The 19,923-nt window shown below is 42.1% G+C and overlaps 1 protein-coding gene across 1 annotated transcript in view; it reads right to left on the minus strand.

Moving 5' to 3' along the window:
* The window catches only part of LOC122791686 (xanthine dehydrogenase/oxidase-like), a 1,688,659-nt gene that overhangs the window by 615,853 nt on the left and 1,052,883 nt on the right, over window positions 1-19,923 (minus strand). Inside the window, exon 23 of the mRNA XM_044059558.1 lies at window positions 15,264-15,397. Within this exon, the coding sequence (XP_043915493.1) occupies window positions 15,264-15,397 (134 nt within the window). The remainder of the gene's footprint in view (window positions 1-15,263; window positions 15,398-19,923) is intronic.

Consider the following 19,923-nt stretch of genomic DNA (forward strand, 5'->3'; position numbering starts at 1 on the left):
AATCAAAAAAGGCTCAACCGCCATAAGGGCCTGTAACTCAGAAACCCTTCTTGCAGAAGTAATGGCCAACAAAAAGCAGTCTTCCATGACAAGTATTTCAGTTCAGCAGTAGCTGCAGGCTCAAAAGGTTGTAGAGTAAGTTTCTCCAACACAAAATTGAGATCCCAAGCAGGAGTAGGAGCTCGGGTCTTATATTCTTTGCCCTCTAAGAAATTGCTTGAACAAAGGATGAAACAATGGTGGGTCACAATCATAGTGAGCTGAAATTGCTGCAGCATGAATCTTAATGGAAGAGAAAGACAAACCTTTGTCCAATAACTCAGTAAGATATTGAAGAGCCACACTCAAATTAGGCTCTGAAATCTCCAAATTCTTTGCTGCAGTCCAAAATAAAAATCTCTTCCATTTTTCTTACACTTTCATTGTACTAGGTCTTCTGGCTTCCATAATCACATTTAAAACTTGTTGAGGAAGTTGAGAGCTGCTGTCTTTCAAAACAGAATATGCCAGGCTGTTAGATGAAGAGTGAAGCTTGACATTGAGCAGACGACCGTCCTTCTGAGACAACAGATGTGGAATCAAGGGTAAAGGCCATGGAGGCTTCTTTACCCAGACTCTCAGTAATGGGTACCAGTGCGCGAGAGGCCAATCTGAGCTAGCTAAAATCATCCTTGGCTTGTCTTGTCTGACCTTTAGAAGCACCTTTGGAAGAAGAGGCAGAGGTGGAAACGCATACACATGAAGATTTTTCCAACTGAAAGAAAGAGCATCCACTTTCCAAGCTGTGTGATGAAACCTCTTTGTGCAAAACTTTGGCAGCTGGTGGTTTAGTGGAGAAGAACAGATCTATGTCTGGAGTTCCCAGGACACTGTCAACTTTGAAATACATGAAGATCCAGTTTCCACTCGTGGGGATCCATGATTTGTCTGCTTAACACATCTGCTAAGGAGTTCTGTGCTGCAGAAACCTTGCCTGAAGAGTTAGTTGCAAGCTGAGCGCAGTCTCCCATAAAATCATTGCTTGCCTGCACAATGGGTAAGAATGTGTTCCCCTTGTTTGTTGATGTACCACATGACAGTTGTGTTGTCTGTTAGAATCAACACCTGCCCTGGAAGAAGTAACTCCTTGAAAGCCATTAATGCAAACTGGACTGCTAACATCTCCTTCATGTTGATATGTAGATGCTGTAGTCTGGCAGGCCACTTGTCTTGTATCCACTTTCCATTTAGATGAGCTCCCCAAGCAATGTCTGAGGCATCTGTCGTTAGAATTTGACTCGCCCTCTGTCGGGTCACAGAGAGTCCCTTGTTTAGGTGACATTCCTGAGCCCACCACAAAATTCCTTTTGAATGCAAGGTATTATTTGAATGACAGTGTCCAAATCCTGGCAGTGCTGTGTCCATACATTTTGAGATACCATTGTAGCTTCCTCATATGCAGTTTGGCATTGGGAAGCACCAGAATACAAGATGCCATGAACCCTAAGGCTTGAAGGACTGTCCTTGCAGTCAGCCCGGACTGAAGAGATAGTTGATGGAAGTAACTGGAAAGATTCTTTTGTTTGTCCGGGGTTAAAAGGCCATCTGGGATGCTGTATTCAGTCTCACACCCAGAAAGCACATGTCTTGAGAGGGTACTAGACTGGACTTTATTTCGTTCACAGAATACCCTAGGCATCTTAGCACTGCTATGACATATTCCAAATGCTGTAGAAGGTCTTCCTTTCTTGAGCCAGAATCAGGCAATTGTCCAAGTAAGGATAGATTTGAATTCCTTTTAGCCTGAAGTAAGCTATCACTGGAGCCAGAACCTTTGTGAATACTCTGGGCGCAGTAGATAAGCCAAAGGGCAATGCAGAGAACTGATAATGAGAATTTCCAGCTCGAAAACGCAGATACTTTCTGCAACTTAGTCTTATAGGCACATGAAGGTAAGCTTCCTTGAGATCTAAAGTTACCATCCAGTGATCTTTGCCCAGCAGAGGTAAGAGCTGTTGTAACGTCAGCATTTTGAACTTGGGAATGTCCAGATAAGTGTTGAGGATAGATAAATCCAAAATTGGTCTCCACTTGTTCCCCTTCTTTGGCACTAGGAACAGGCGAGAATAAAATCCTAGGCCCCTTTCTGGCACAGGAACCGGCTGAATGGCCCCTATTTGGAGTAATTGAGAAATCTGCTTGTGAGCCTCTTGTCTTTGTAGAGGAGGAATGTCTGGCATGCCTTTGAAAGGAGGCAAGGTATGGAAATAAAACCTGTAACCGTGGTGAATGATATCCAGAACCCATCTGTCTTGGGTAATTAAATCCCAATTTTCTTTGAAAAGAGACAGTCTTCCTCCCAACGGTGCTGCCAGGCGGGAATAAACTGGCAGCTGAAAAGGCAGGTCATTGGGTCTGCTTACGAAAGGACTGACCCCTGCCCTCACCAGAAGTCTGAGCAGGGGAACTCCCTGTTCTAGGCCTAAAAGAACCCTGAGCTCTGCCCCTACCTAGACCTACCCCTAGACTGGGAATCATAAGCAGGATAAGTCCATCCCTTAGCAGGCCAATTTCTACTAAACTTCGGAGGCTGCACTTGCAAGAAATCTTTAACAGTTTGCATAGACTTAGCCTTGTCCTCCATCTTCTTCAAAACTGCTTCCAAACAACACATCAGACTGCAAGGGAGCATCCAAAATCCGTGTCTTAACATGCTCAGCTAAATTCTGATCTCTCAACCAGGCGTGCCTACGAAGAACAGAACCAGTGGCAGCCACCCTGGAGGAGGCCTGCACAGCATCAAAACCACATTGCAAGGAATGTTTACCCACCTGTTCAGACACATGAACTAAATCCTGCAACTCTTTACACTCAATACCTTTCGCCAGAGCATCCACCTTAGATTTCAACTGTGAAAGAAGATAATTCTGATATTTTAACATGTGAAACTGACAATTCAACACCCTCATGGCTAAAGTGGAAGAAGTATACTTTCTTTCCCCATCTATCCAAAGCCCTTGCCTCTTTATCAGGAGGGACAGGATTTTTAACAACTGAGGCCTTCACACCTTTAGGCCCCTGAGAGACAGTTTCCGGGTCTGCCCTAGGACTCTTAAAAGATACTTATGAGCTTCAGGCACCCTATAATACCTATCCGGTTTAACTGGGGCAGGAGGCAAAGAATCAGGATTCAGGAAGCCTCTGCAAAACATCTTCCACCACATTCAAAACAGGAGGTATAGCTAAAGGCCTATGCTGGGGTAAAAAAGAACCTAAGCCTTTTCCTGGAATCAGAGACATCTTGACCTTCCCATTTAAAATGCTCCCTCATGGAATGCAGAGTCTCTGAAGATGAAAAATCCTCAGGAGGGAAGCTGAAGGAGTAGAATCATCCACATCAGAATCAGAATAAGGAGGGTACTCCTGCAAGTCTTCAGCCAAGACTCAGAAGCCTCGAGCATTGCTCAAAACTCTCAAACTCAGGTTCCACCCTAGGCCTCTTATCAGGAGGGGGCATAGAACCCCTTATCATAGTAATCAAATCCTCTGCCATTTTAAGCATATGTATCTTAGGCAAAGACCCTGAAGCACTAGGAGAAACCCCCACTGAAGAAAAACTCGGCCTGCCCCTCAAAGCAGCCTTGGAAACAGAAGGGGAGGCTCTGACCACCTTAGGAAGAGAGGGAAGAACAGCCACCTGAGAAGCCCCCTCAGCCTGGCCTACTTCCTGAGAGGATACATCCTGTAACAGTAAAGTCTCTCCCTGAGACTCCAAAGAAACACCTGGCAAAACCTCCGGCTCCACTGAGCCCTCTAAAGAACCGACGCCTGGGACTGTCGGTTCTTCCACTCTAGGCTTTGCTGTTTTGTCCCATCCGGCGGCATTTTATAATTACAACGCTTCCCAAACACTAACCTGGCACAGTCTAACCTTCTCTTAATAGTGCTTAAATCTAGCACAAGAGCGCATCCAACAACGTCGTGCTCAGGCCCTAAACAAGGTATACACAAAGTATGGTAATCCCTATGAGGTATCTGTTTCCCACAAGAAATACAGTTATTCACTTTTTGACATCCGGTTAAATACTGAGGCAAGAAAAAACAAAATATTAACCTGCACTCGCAAAATTGCTTCTGCATCGGACCATGCGGCAAAAAGACTGAGGATATGTGGTATTCGGGCCGACTGCCAATAGTTAGGACTCATGTGGAATGAAGAACATCAATCAGCAATAAAAATGAAAACATGATTAGTTATATGTATAAACCTCATTAAGAAAAAATAAAAATAAAACAATTGTGGGAATAAAAGGAATGCATATTTAAATTAAAAAAACATATAATATAAACACATATTATAAAATAACATTAAATAACTTAAATTTGAACCAAGTCCTTCATTCACAGACTATATATATATATATATATATATATATATATATATATATATATATATATATATATATATTATGAAAAGTTTGATTCTGCTACCATCTAGTGGCAACATTAAACTAATATTTCTTAAAAAATATTGATCCGAATAACACCTAAAGAAAAACAAATTTGCATAATTTAAAGTTCTTTATTTATTTTTTAAAATGGATTTAAATAAAGCACCAGACGCAATAGCACTTTTCATTAGTTTAAATCATATTGTCTTATTGTTAATTGGTTTAAACATTCACGTGATGAGTCTAACTTTGCTTGTAAATTAGTTTTTCGTCTCACAATAATAAAAAAAAAAAACCTCAAAGTGAAACCCTGGATCTGGTATTAGGCAGGAGCTTGTCCATTATCTGGAACTTAATAAAGTTTCACATAGTTTGTGAAGATGGATCCCTTGTGTGTTTTTATATGTAAATGAAATTGTTCTGTAATGAGATCACTCAAGTTATGCTCCTTCATTAAATTTCCTGAAATACCTCTGTACGTTTGTCCTCAGTGCAGAGGTCATCATGATCTTATAAAAGAAAACAGCTATATCAGACAAGTATCTTTGTTAAAATGAAGACCAGATGCGGACACCATGACACACACACACACACACACACACACACACACACACACACACACACATATATATATAGATATATATATATATATATATATATATATATATATAGATATAGATATAGATATACACGTATACATAGAAACTCTAAGTAGATTATTCAGCAGACAATGATCTAATTATGCTGAGGCCTGCACAGCCTATCATTGTAAGAGATGTGCATGTAAGACCTGCTATGAAATGCTACTCTCATGTAGCTGAATTAGTTTTCATGGACAACATGTCTCCAAGTCTTATTTTTCATGCTGACATTAATTTGTTTCTTTGTCACTGCTGTCAGGTTCCAGCTCTTCTTTTTTGCTAATGTAGCATCTCTGCTGTATGGAGATTCTGTAAATGATTCCTTTGTTACTTCATAAGTGATACTCACGCTGCCTCCCTATTACAGCACCTGATGCACACCTTGCAGATGGCTAGTGTGTTAGTATCTGCTCTCAACAGATCAGATACAGTATGAACCTCCCCTCACGGTATGATGAAGTAGAGGGTGAATGTCCATGCTCGGTGCACTGAATGGGAGTGGCTGATTGTTATCTTGATAAGAAAGATTCTCGTGTGGTTTAAAGTGTTCCTTTTTAAACTGTTAGTTTATAGGTTTTTGCTGGAGATAGAAGTGCACCTGTTGAAATGTCCACCAATTAGGCTGACCAGTGGTCAGTGGGTGTCTTTGTGTCTAAATGTTGAGATTTACTAAATCCGTCCCTTTTATCTGCAATTCTAAGTTCACCAAGAAGTAATGTACTGTAAATATTCCTTGACAATTTTACCTCTTTAAAAAAAAGATAAAGGATAGCAAATGAGTTAAACATGTATTAATCTTCTGCTATATTATTTTTCTGATATTCACAAAACAGAAAATAACTTCCTGGAAATGTAAGCTTATCTGTCACATATTAACTGTTTTCCTGATGAATGGTGAATGACTGCTGACAATGCATTTTGTTCCTCAGTGGTACTACATGCATTGCAGTCATGATGTTTAATATAACAGTAGAATTTATAAGTAAATTGTACAGCATACATTAGTAATTTGCAAGATTACCAACATACAGAATGTGGGTAATTCAGAGACATAGCTTTCATACCAGCACAACAGCCTGCACTGTGCATTATGCAGTGCATTCCAATGACTGCATAAAAAGATGTAAATTAAGTCATGTAGCTACTAAGGCTTTAATGACATGCACATGTAGGTCACATTTATAGTCATACATGCAACAGATTGTGTTTTTCATTGCAATACTCCCCAGTACTCTCCAAGAATTACATTATGAAGTTTCAGAGCTGCATGACAGCAAAATACTAGCAAAATGGGGAGCTCATTGGAGGATGGTGAAGCCCCCTCAAGACAGGCATCCCTCCTGCATCACAGATGGTGACCCAGCTGTAGCAGCTCCTGGAAGTCATAGAAGAGAGGTACATAGATAGCTGATCAGCCATATAGACAGACTCCTTGAGCAGATTGCAGATTCACTTGTCCAGCAAGCCCTGACACCAAGTCACCAGAGGGGACCTATGCCCATGCAGTTCATTTCATGAACTCATCCACTGGTGATAGCTCTATGTTGATAGCACTCTAGGTTGGACTGGTAGCCCTTCCTGCAGTCAGCATCCTACCCTATTATCTGCATGGTGTCACACCTTCCTAGTGTGTCATGCCCCACACTATGCATTTTCTCTCTCTCTATGTAAGTGTCCATCTTTTCTCACTACAACCTTGTGTGTGCACAGCATCCCTGTTTGTCTGTGTTGATTAACAAATTTCTGTTTGCAAACTCACCTACACCCTGTCTCCATACCTGATTTCCCCATCATTGTATCATGCACCCTTACTCTCTTCTCTCTTTTATGAAAAAAGTTGCTCTAAACCCCCCAAAAATGTTTCCTGCCTTCATCTCCTAATTGCTGCCCTTGTATGTTTCTTTCTGCTTGTTGTCATCCATGTTTTTTTACTATATAATACACCCCTTTTGCATCCCAATTTGCTGGTGACAAGGATAGCCATTCTGGCCCCTCAATGTTAATCAACATATTTTAGGTGACTGTTTCCATGGTTCTTTAAGCCATTCTTCTGCAGAGCATACTGCCAGGATTTAGTGTTCCTCTTACCCAGAATATGTGCTTCTGTTGTCTGTACCGATAATCCTGTCAAAATAGCTACCCTATTAGCTGACAAGTTTGGTGAAATTTTCATCCCTGTGTGCCCAACAAACATTACTCAAAGCATTCCTTCTACACCCCCTCCCCACCTCGCATCCCCAAAGAACAAATCATTAATGCTCTCTCCAAGGCCAAAAACATAGCCTCTCTGGGACTGGATGGCATCCCAGGTTGTGTTTTAAATGCTCTAAAACATGAGTTAGCAATTTCATTAGGTAACCTCTTCAACCACAGCCTGAGTATTGGTTTTGTCTCTGCTGAATGGAAAACAGCAACGACCATCCCTCTTCATAAAGGGGGGTACAGCAACAGACCCCAGGAACTACAGACTCATAAGTTTAACCAGCCTCTTCTGTAAGGTCATGAAATGAACCATCATGGACCTTATAAATAAGAATATAGGTGAACTCCATACCCTTGATCCAGTACAGTTTGGTTTTGTCAAAGAAGTCAAACAAACAGCAGAGAACCAAACCAGGAAGTAAATGCACACACAGCCAGGAAATGGAACAGCTTGTTGTAAGTTCACCAAGGCAGATTCAGTAAATCCAGGTAGGCACCAAACGAATTCAAATAATTCCTTTATTCAGAACCACAGAATAATAACACACAAGTTAGGTCATACCTGTTAAACCTGGTGAAATTCTTCAAAAACATCACCAGTGCCATAGACGAAGGCAAATCTGTTCAAACAGCCTACCTTGTCTTAGTCAACGCCTTTGACACAATCCCACATTCGGGCATCATTGATAAACTCTCCCAGTTGAATATCTACCCTTATGTTGTCAGGTGGGTTGCTAACAGATCATACTCAGTCAAAATTGGGGACTTTACCTCAACCAGCAGGCCTGTCACTAGTGGGAGTTTCACAGGGGTCAGTGCTGGGCCTCCTAATGTTTGGAATATATTTCTCAGAAGTTCATGCCAAAAAAGAAGGGCTGTGGCTGACTAAGTCTGCTGATTATTGCAAATTAGGTGCAACCATTGAATCCCCAAACTATGTCAATATACTTCAAGAGGGACTTACACAAACCAGTGATTGGTGCTAAGACCATAGACTCAAACTCAGTGCTAAAAATGCATTACCATCACCTTCAGAAAAAATTATCTCCCTGCAGCCTATCATAATACCCTAAGTAGCAACTCAGTAGCCTAAACTTTGACCACCATGTGTCTACTATGGTGAGGAAAGCATTCTGTGTTGCACACCTCATTAGCAAAGGCATTGCCTCAAGAGTGAAAGAGGTCATAACTCCCTTATACTTGACCTTCATCAGGCTAATAACCGAGTACAATGCTCCCTTTGGTATCCACCTTATCAGGCACCTGCAGCAGCCTGAGACCTCAGAAATTTCTAATCAAGAAAATTCAGGGTCACCAGCACGTCATACATTGACTGACAGACTGAAGTCACTGTCATTGTACTCAGTAGCATACAGTAGTAGCATACAGACTATTTAGAGGAGACTTGTGCCTGGCCTACAGAGCAATCTCAGATCCAAATCTACTGGAAATGCTGTACATCCGCAAGTCAAATGGGACAAGGGTCCTTCAGGGACCTTAACCTGGCCTGCAACATAAATAGGAACTTCTGGAGAGACAGATATGTCTCCCAGAGGTTGCCGTTCCTCTGGAATAGGCTACTGATTCACATCAAACAGAGCTCCTCTATGATCCTGTTTAAGCATAGCCTGGATGAATGGATGAGAAACTGTAAATTCCTGCTGAGGATTTCACCTATGACCCTTCTAGATATGGGCAGTCGTTGCTAACTAAGATCCCAAGTTTTGGCAGGATCCTTTATATTGGGTTTCTCTAGTATTATATTGGGTGCACATGGCTATGCTTATAAAGGTCTTTGGATCAATAGCCCAGTAAAGTACAGTTTTGTACCTACCATAAATGTAGATGTTCGAGTGTTCACCCTGCTGCAGTCATCACACTTGGGTTATCCTGCCGTCAGGCGGTCCCGCAGTCGGCCCGAATTCCAAAGTCTTGGTCTGGCGTTGGTTGCTGTCACTTCTTCCCTGATGTCAGTGCGCCAGGGGTATAATAAGAGGCATCCGACGCCATTTTCTTCAGTCTTTCTTGTCCCAGATGTCAGGTGCCCCCAATAGGTAGGCAAAAAAAAAATATATATATATATATATATATATATATATATATATATATATATATATATATATATATATATATATATATATATATATATATATATATATATATACATATAGCTATATAAAAATAAAACAAAACCCTAAAACCCTTAGGCACAAGCAAATACACCACAGAAGTAGTGTAGGATAGAGTGGTAGAGATAAGTTCAGCTAGTTCAGAGGGGATGGAGGGAGGGTAACCTGGACTGCAGCAGGGTGAACACTCGAACATCTACATTTATGGTAGGTACAAAACTGTACTATGTTCATCGTGTTACCCTGCTGCAGTCATCACACTTGGGTTGAATCCCAAAGCTAAGGATGGGAGGTGGAGTCAAACAGGGTTAGAAGAAGCTAGTAGGCCCTGCAAAACTGCAGTGGAAAAACCAGCTCTAGTCTTAGAGTATAGAGGTAAGTAATAGTGTTTGGTGAAGGTGTGCACTGAACTCCAAGTTGCAGCTCCCAGAATATCCTTGGTTGGCACTCCCCTGAGAAAGGCTGCTGATGTAGCTGTAGCCCTGGTGGAGTGGGACCTAATGTTAGCAGGTACTGGTTTCCCATGATGTGTGTAGCAGAAACGTATGCAATGCCCTATCCCTTTAGAAATGGTCTGTTTTGAGATAGCTTTTCCTTGTGATCCTGTAGCATAGGCTACAAAGAGTTGGTCAGTTTTTCTGAAAGCCTTAGTTTTATCCAAGTAGTAACGTAATTGCCTGTGAATGTCCAAAGAGTGCAGGAGTCTTTCTCCTTTGTTCTGGGGATTTGGGAAGAAGGTGAGCAAGTGAATGGTTTGGTTTAGGGCCACACTGGATACCACCTTTGGCATAAAGGAAGGATTAGTTCGTAGAGAGACTCTGTCTTGATGAAAAATGATGAAAGGTTCCACTGCCATTAGTGTCTGTAGCTCAGACTCTTCTAGCTGAGGTTATTGCTAGTAGTAGGGCAGTTTTCCATGAAAGAAATTTTAAATCAGCTGAAAAAGCTGGTTCAAAGGGTGGCAGTGTAAGCTTTTCCAGAACAAAGTTGAGATCCCAACTAGGTGTTGGAGCTCTCCTTGGTGGTCTTAAGTTCTTAGCCCCTCTGAGGTACTGTCTTAGGAGTGGATGTGAGAATAAAGGAGGATCCGTGCTGTAATTAGCTGAAATTGCTGAGGCGTGGATCTTAATTGATGAAAAGGAACGTCCTTTGTGTAACATCTCTGTTAAATATTGTAGAATCTGAGGGATGTTTGGATCAAAGGGATTTAGGCTTTTAGCCTGGTTCCAGGTGCAAAATCTTTTCCATTTGTCTGAATAGGTTTTCCTGGTGCTGGGTCTCCTGGCCTCCAGAATGACATCCATAACAGCTTTGGATAAAGGTGTTGGCTGGTTGTTTAGGTAATTTGTCATGCAGCCAGGTTTAAAGTCTTGAGCTGGCTGTGTAGAATCTGATTGTCTCACTGGGTGAGTAGGTGAGGAATTTGTGGCAAAATCCATGGTGGGCTGTGGGCCATGTTCCTTAAAATTGGGTACCAATGCTGGCATGTCCAGTCTGGTGCAACGAGAATCATTGTGGCCTCTCTAATCTGACTTTCAGCAGTACCTTTGCTAGAAGAGGCAGTGGAGAGAAGGCATACAATGTTAATGTTTTCCAATTGAATGAGAGGGCATCCACTTTCCAAGCTAGTGGATGGAAGGTCCTTGTGCAAAATTTTTGAAGTTGGTGGTTGTGGGGGCTAGCAAACAGATCTATGTCTGGGATTCCCCATTTTTGAGCTATCATTGCAAATACTTGTGGATCTAGTTTCCATTCGTGTGAATCCATGATGTTTCTGCTTAGGTCATCTGCCAATGTGTTTTTCTTTCCTGGCAGGAATTGTGCTTGTAATTGAACCTGGTAAGACAGTGCAGTGTTCCACATGGTCATTGCTTGCCTGCATAGAGGGTTGGAATGTGTGCCCCTTTGCTTGTTTATGTACCACATTACTGTGGTATTGTCCGTCTTTATTATTAGTTGTCCTGGGTGTAGAAGGTCCTTGAAAGCTGTTAGGGCATTCTGTATTGCTAGCATTTCTTTTTGATTGATATGCGGATGCCTATGATCTGTAGTCCATTTGCCCTGAATGCACTGCTCTGCCATGTGTGCTCCCCAGGCATAATCCGATGCATCTGTTGTCATAGTTTGCCTGGCTGTGGGTGAAAGGCTGCCCTTGTTGAGGTGACATGCCTGTGCCCACCATAGAAACTCCTGTTGAAGACAGGGAATGAGTGGTATCATTGTTTCCAAGCTGTGGCTGTGCTGAATCCATACACTTTTCAGGTACCATTGTAATTTCCTCATATGCAGTTTTGCAAATGGTATTAGTAGTATGCAAGATGCCATGAATCCCAAGGCCTGCAGAATTTTTCTTGCAGGGAGTTGGGTCTTTGTTGCCATTATTTTGAAATATTGAATGAGCTGTCGTTGCTTGTCTGGCATGAGATATGCCATCTGGGCCGTTGTAGTCAAGCTGGCACCCAGGAATATTATGTTTTGTGAGGGCACTAGTTTTGATTTCTTTTCGTTTACTGTGTACCCTAGGCAATTTAGAAGGTGTTTGACAAATGCTAGATGCTTTAAAAGAATGTCCTTGCTTTCTGCATGAATAAGGCAGTCGTCCAAGTATGGGTATATTTGAATTCCTCTTTGTCTGCAGTATGCAATTACTGGTGCCAGGCATTTTGTGAAGACCCTGGGCTCAGTAGATAAGCCAAAGGGCAGTGCAGAGAATTGATAATGCGTTGAACCTGCAATGAAGTGGAGGTATCTTCTGCAATTTTGTCTGATAGGGACATGCAGGTATGCCTCCTTGAGGTCCAAAGTGACTAGCCAAGCATTCTTGCCCAGCATGGGAATAAGCTGCTGTAGTGTTAGCATCTTGAATTTTGGTACTTGCAGATAGGTGCTCAGAATTGAAAGATCCAGAATGGGTCTCCATGCTTTGTCCTTTCTTGGGACTAGGAAGAGTCTTGAGTAAAATCCTTGTCCTTGCTCCTTTGTAGGTACCTGTTGAATGGCTCTCATGAACATGAGAGCTGTAATTTGTTTTTGTGCCTCTGCCCATTGATTTGGTGGCAGGTTTGGCATTCCTTTGATCCTTAATAAGGTATGAAAGTGGAATCTGTATGCTTGAGAGACAATGTTTAGAACCCATTTGTCTTTTGTGATGTTGTGCCAGTTGTCTGCATAAAATGCTAGTTTTCCTCCTAAGGGTGTTGCCAGGAGAGATTTGCTTGGTAGTTTGAGGACTGAGTCATTGTGTTTGTCTTCTGCTAGCTTGTGGCCTGTCTTCTCCTCCTTTCTGGGTAGCAGAACCCCATTGGCGAGGTTTGTAAGGGCCCTGTGACTGACCTCTGCCCCTTGGGCATCTGTATCTGCCCCTCTGTGATCTGTCTGAAGCTGGAAAGGACCAGTTTTTTGTTGGCCAATTTGTGCTGAAACGAGGGGGTTGTACCTGCAAAAAATCCTTCCGTTTGCATATACTTTGCCTTATCCTCCATTTTCTTTAAAACCTCTTCTGCTTTGACACCAAATAATACATCCTGCTGTAAAGGTGCATCCAATAATTTTGCTTTAACATGGTCAGGGAGGGTTTGTTCTTTTAACCAAGCATGTCTACGTATAACAGAGCCAGTAACAGCTGCTCTACAGGAAGCTTCCAATGAATCAAATCCGCATTGTAAAGTATGTTTGCTCACCTGTTCAGCTGCATGCAACAGATCCTGCATTTCCTTGAATTCAGACTGTTCTGAATGTGTGCTCATTTTTTGTTTTAACTGAGACATTAGGAATTGTTGATATTTCAACATGTGAAACTGGCAATTTAATGCTGTCATAGCCAGAGTTGCTGAGGTGTATATTTTCTTTCCCCATCTATCTAGGGCTCTGGAATCCCTTTCAGAGGGCACAGGATTTTTAGCCATAGAAGATTTTGCTCCCTTAGGACCCTGGGAAATTGTTTCTGGGTCAGCTACAGGGCTTTTATAAAGGAATTTGTGTGAGTTAGGTACTCTGCAGTATCTGTCTGGTTTGGCTGGAGCAGGAGGTAGAGAGTCTGGATTTAAACTAGACTCCAAGTAAACATCATCCACAATATCTAGAACAGAAGGGATAGCAAGAGGTCTGTGCTGGGGTATTAAAAGGAACTCTCGGAGCCTTTTCTTAGAATCTGAGTAATCCTGACCTTCCCAGTGGAAATGTTCCCTCATGGTATGTAAAGTTTCCCCAAAGGAGTAGTCTTCCGGGGGGAGATGCTGAGGGAATAGAGTCTTCAGCATCAAAATCTTCATAAGGTGGAAAAGTGTAATCCTGTTCCTCAGAAAAATCTGAGGAGAGAGAAACCTGGTCAGAGGATGCATAATCCTCTTCTTGTCTTGGTCTTTTATCAGGAGGGGGATGGGAATCCCTGATAAGGGTAATCAAATCTTCAGCCATCTTAAGCATCTGTTTCTTAGGCATCGGGCCTTGCACTGTAGATTGATGTACAGTTTTCTTAGGTTTTAAAGGAGTTTTAAGCTTAGCATAAGATTTAATGGTGAGTGTAGTCGGTCTGAAGACACCCTCTGCAACCGAAGGTGTTTCCACTGCACCGGTGTCTACTTCTGCTCCGGTGTCGGTAGATGGCTGCGTCAGCCTAGTAGGATCTGCTTGGGAATTCGCAGCTGTCTGGGGTCCCAGTTCTGCAGTCTTCAGGGGCTGCATAGGCACCTCACTGAAAACCGGAGAACCGGCAACAGGCCCAGCTGAGGCCTCGGAGTCTGGCTTGTTCCTAGGCTGCCTGTCCTTATCCTTGCGTTTTTTATGTATGGCAGTCGTCAGCTCCTCCGATGGCATGATATAATTAAATTTCCTACCAAAGTAATGCCGTGCAAAGTCAAAACGGCGTTTGATAGTTCGTTTATTAAACCTAGTGCAAAACCGACAACCTGTGACGTCGTGGTCTGGGCCTAGGCAAGGAATACAATAGGAATGGAAATCCTTATGAGGTATTTGCTTCCCACAAGAAATGCAATTGTTAACTTTTTCTGACATCGGACTGAGGCAAGAAAATGTTCCCCAACGGGGTACTTAGCTTTATTGAAAACTTCGGACTGAAATTCAAATCGAAAATCTCAGGTGTCGGCTGACCAGCACTTGCGAACTGCTTCAGCTTCGGGCACCGTGCGGCAAGAAAGACTGAAGAAAATGGCGTCGGATGCCTCTTATATACCCCTGGCACACTTACGTCAGGGAAGAAGTGACAGCAACCGACGCCAGACCAAGACATTGGAATTCGAGTCGACTGCGAGACTGCCTGATGGCAGGATAACCCAAGTGCGATGACTGCAGCAGGGTAACACGATGAACATCTACCTATGAACCTATAAAGTGCAGCTGACATAGTTAAAAAAAACACTATATTTATTTAGTGATTTAATCATGAATGCCTTGTACCTGACTTTCTTTTTGTATGTCCCAAGTAAGAAAAGAGACAAAAAGAGAAAAAGAGAGAGAGAGAGAGAGAAAAGATGAACTCAAAAGTTATGGCGTTAATACACCATTTCAATTAAAACAGTTATTGGAAAGGCATGTTCAATAACAGCAATGGATCACACTTATTGCAAAGGGCACCTTCAAAACTAACAATGGATGCCTGAATTCTTTTCTTTGCAGCCATATTTAACATATCACAAGGGATAACATTTCTGAGAAACTAGAGGCTTTTAAAGAAATTATCCCTTGTGATATATGTTCCAACACTTAGCAATGTTTTTCAACTTGACCCTTCAGGTTGTATGTTTATTATATTTATAATCATACAACGTTTGTATATTGACTGGTTTTAATGCCTGAGTATCACATCACAGTCAAATAACATGCCATTTATTACTCATACTTACTTATGGGCTGCTATGGCCACAACAGTTGATAACATGGTGGTTCTGGACTCCTTTCCACCAAATCCACCACCCATCCTCTTCACTCTGCATACAATGCGATTAGATGGGACTCCCAGAGCTTTAGCAACCAAACCCTGAAAAGGAAAATAAAACACATTTTTCTACTTAAAATTAAAAAATTGTTAGAATTCATTTATCATCAGCCATATATGCAGACACAGAAATGTATGTAATACAACTGTTTGTAAACATTTTTTATTACAAATAATAATTATATATCACTTTACATTTATCTGTATTTGTATTTTGACTAGCTAAAGAAAATGTCAGCGCCTAGTTTGCTGTTAGGTGTTGAAGAGCCCACCCTTGAGTCTAGGTTCAGATTTCACAAGTTTATGTACCGCTCTCTACAGTAACATATTTAATGCCACAAAGGATATGATTTAAACTCAACAGTAAGTTTATGGCCTTAGGATCATCTGGTGAGATGGGTCGGGTGTTACAGGAAATCACTATCTCAAAGAAACACAAATGTTTACAGAGATGGTGTTATTTGTATGATCTGGCAAATAAGCTACAAATACTAATTAATCAGCTCCCCACTTCGCCCTTTTCCTGACTCGAGTTGTATTATGCCTATCACTGATAGACTTCATAAACTATTTTTGGACTCCATAGCTTCCTTATTAGTGTGGATATCAATATCTACAACTCTGATTGCAAAAGTAAAACCTCTGAAACAATACATGTGAGCCTTTTCTTGGTGCCTTCAGATTCTGACCCTGTTCTTTTTATACTTCTTTTTTTGTTCCTTAAAGGTGCTGCTCTGTACAAATGGATTAATTTTGAGAAATGTGTCTTCACAATGCTTTTGTCATTTCTGTATATGCATCCCCCATACACACACACACACACACACACACACACACACACACACACACACACACACACACACACACATACACACATACTATTACTCACTCTTATTTGGATACAGATGATGCATCATTCTGACTGTGAGTCTATGTTAGATAATCAAAATCTACTTACCTCGAACACGTATTCATCGACACCAGAACAGCGAAACACACTTCAGCGAACATAACAATTTTACTAAGGTAAGGAAGCAATTGGCCAACACTACAACTTTCCCCTTTTTCCCACCATAGTGTGATCTCAGAGTTGGTATATATAGTTACGGGGGTGAGGGGCGAAGCCCCCCCACTTTGGTGGGTTTGATTTAGTGCAATGTATGTTCTGGTGTTATGGTGGACAAGTAATTACTTATCCTATTAAAATTTTGATGTTCACTGAAGTGATACTAGAAATGCTCACCCAGCCTCTGTTACACTTTGCTGTGAGGGAAAGGTTGCTTTGCTTTTTATTTGTTGTATTTTGTATTACTTTATTGCCTTTTTCTATTCTGAATACTGTGATTCGTTTTCTTTACTTTGTGTTTTACTTGTATTCTGCTTTTAACTGCATAGTAAAACTTGAAAAGAGACCACAGCTCTGTCTCTTGTGAGTCAGGCAGAAATAATTTTCCCACCCTCCCACTGTTGTGTTCTTAAGCACCACTGTCTTTCTAGTTGCCTGTCCCTTATGTTAATTTGACCATATATCTCATTTCTTCTCTGCTTTTACTGGCTTGTGTGAGTAAGCACAAAATTATCATTTTGTGGAATCACTCCCCTTCACCTACTTAAATTTATTGGCCATCATATTGTATTCCACAGTACCAGAATACAAAAGTGACCACCCCCTTTCAATCTATCTTGCTATTTTAAAAATAGTGACTCTCCACTAAAACTTAACTTTTTAGACAGGTAAACTTAAGTTACCTACTTTCACATCTAATTCCTCTAGTGCACAGTGCAGTGTTTAGGATAAACCTTTGTTTTCATCTTACCTTTAAGCATCTATTGCAAGACCACCAGTTATTGGAGAGCCCACACTCTGCCTGTCAGTAGTCATCTTGGGATTAGTGCTTCTGTTTTCCCCTGGAGAGAGAAGGAGTGCAGTTACATTATTTCCTGGAGACTAATGATCACTAGAAAGCTTAATAATTGCTTTATAGGTGACAGCTTGGAATCTGTGCTTATATTCTGAGCTTGATGAGAGTAGGGACAGAGTGTATTGATTCCTGACTCTTTCTGGTTAGAGTCCCTGTAACCAGCACTTGCTCTAAAACCTGCTGGAAAGCACTATGAAGTCTGAAACTGATACACGCAGTCAACTCTCCTTATTAATAAGGTGAAATTAACTGTAGGCACTAAACAGCCTATAATTGCAAAGTACCTTGCCAAGGTGATGGAAGAAAAAGCACCTAACGAGGCATATCCAAGGGTCAGCTTCCAGTGATTTCTCCTGTCCAGCTGGTGAATCTGGGCATACTGGGGCAATGCAGCAATTGCCTCATGTATACAGACAACTCTCTCCTCCTACCACCCAACACTGCAACCTGCGTGAGATGCACTTACATAGCTAAACTGGAAGAAAAGCTCTCTCCAGCCAAGATCGTGCTAGACAATCAAGAGGAGAAGGTTAACACCTGCACTACACCTCAAGAAACACACAGCCTGTCAAAACCCTCACCACCAACACCCACACATAGCAACACTGAACACACACATATGCAGAGGCCCTTAACATTAACCTGCCCAAGCAACAAGGACTTCCGAAGCTGAAACACATACAAAATCACAATCAAAGTATCACATAGCTCACAACACCAGTGTGCCACCCAACAATAGCCCCTAAGGCAAGGCAATGTACCCAACACTTTAGTCATAGGTGATGCTATAGTCAGGCACACTGATGTCCCACTCACTAGGCTGAACAAGGAGAAAATTACAGTAAGCTGCCTGTCAGGTGCCAGGAACCACAACATAATGCATGCACTCAAGTCACTCCGCAACAAGTACAAATACAACTCTGTCATGGTCCATGCTGGAGTGAATGACTTGAGACGTACCTCCTTGGACTACATGAAAAGAGGCAAGGAAGAGCTCTTGGATCATGTGACCAAGGCAGGTATGACCCTAGCCCTGAGTAGCATCCTGCCTTCGCCCAGAATTATACCACAGTATAAGGACAAAATGATTGACTTCAACAATTGGCTAAGCTTCTGGTGTCACTCAAAGGGGATCCAGTATCTGTCTGCCTGGGACGACATGATCAACAAACCACAATGCCTTGCCAGAGATGGTCTCTGCACCTGTCACCCCTGGGATTCAGGTAACTGGCTAAGGCTCTTTCCACCCCCATAGTGCCTTTTTTAGGCAAGGCTCAAAGGACAAAACCACCACCGTAACAGATAAAAGTATGCAAAATCTGAAGGTAATGCTACTCAATGCTAGAAGTCTAAACCTCAAAATGCACTCTCTCAAGGCACTCCTAAAAATGGAGAACATTGATATCTGTGCAGTAACTGAGACCTGGTTCAAGGCTCCAGAAAGCACCTATGCAATACCAGGCTACAACTCTTACCACAATTTTCAGCCACCAAACCAAGACCGAAACACTAAAGGTGGTGGAGTGTCCATATTCACCAAGGATATTCACACCTCCAGGCTAGCTGCCCAACACAATGCATCCGAAATTCTCCAGGTGCAACTAACACTAGTTAGGACTGCAATCCAAATTGTAGCTTGCTACAGATCTCCTACCATGTCCCAAGATTCTCACTACACCTTCCTAAATATACTGGAAAATATTAAGATACAACCAAACACCTTAATACTGGGTAATTTTAACTACTTTGCCATTAACTGGGAAAAATATTCGTGCACCAACACCTTTGCAATGGTTCTTGCAATTCATAAATTCAATACCCTTGATCAACTAATCCATAGTTCCACCAGAGGCTCCAATATCCTAAACCTGGTCAGTCTGATGAGCCTGATCTACAAGGCCATGGAACTAATTATCATGGAACTTATAAACAAAGACATCGGCAACCTTCAAACACTGGACCCCACCCAGTTTGGGTTTGTGAAGGGCCGATCGTGTCTCCTGAACCTGATCGACTTCTTCGAATCAGTCTCCAGAGCCGTGGACAAGGGTAAGGTGGTCCACACAGCCTATCTGGACCTCGCCAAGGCCTTCAACACCATCCCCCACTCTGGAATCATAGATAAACTTACTAAGCTGGGCATAAATCCCTATATCACTCGATGGGTTGCCAACTGGCTTACTGACAGAACCCACACTGTAAAAGTAGCTGACTCCAAATCCAGCTCCAGACAAGTGACAAATGGAGTACCTCAGGATTCAGTCCTGGGACCGCTCTTGTTTGGCATCTACATCTCTGAAGTACAGGCCAACACTAAGGGACTCTGGCTAACAAAGTTCACAGATGACTGCAAACTGGGAGCCATTACTGAATCCCCAAATGATGTGGATATTCTACAAAAGGGCCTTACAGAAATAGATGCTTGGTGCCAGAGCCATGGGCTGAAGCTCAATGCCAAGAAGTGTATATTTATCCCCTTTGGGAAAAAACATATACCCATGAATTATCACATAGGTGGCAGTACACTAGACACTGAAAGTGTGATAAGGGACTTAGGAACACAGGGGGACAGTGGTCTCACCGTCGATAACTACATCGCCACAACTGTCAGGAAATCCTTCTATGTGGCACACCTCATCACTAAGG

Source organism: Protopterus annectens, chromosome 1.part2, assembly GCF_019279795.1.
Source record: "Protopterus annectens isolate FY-2018-M chromosome 1.part2, PAN1.0, whole genome shotgun sequence".
NCBI classification, from domain to species: domain Eukaryota; kingdom Metazoa; phylum Chordata; order Ceratodontiformes; family Protopteridae; genus Protopterus; species Protopterus annectens.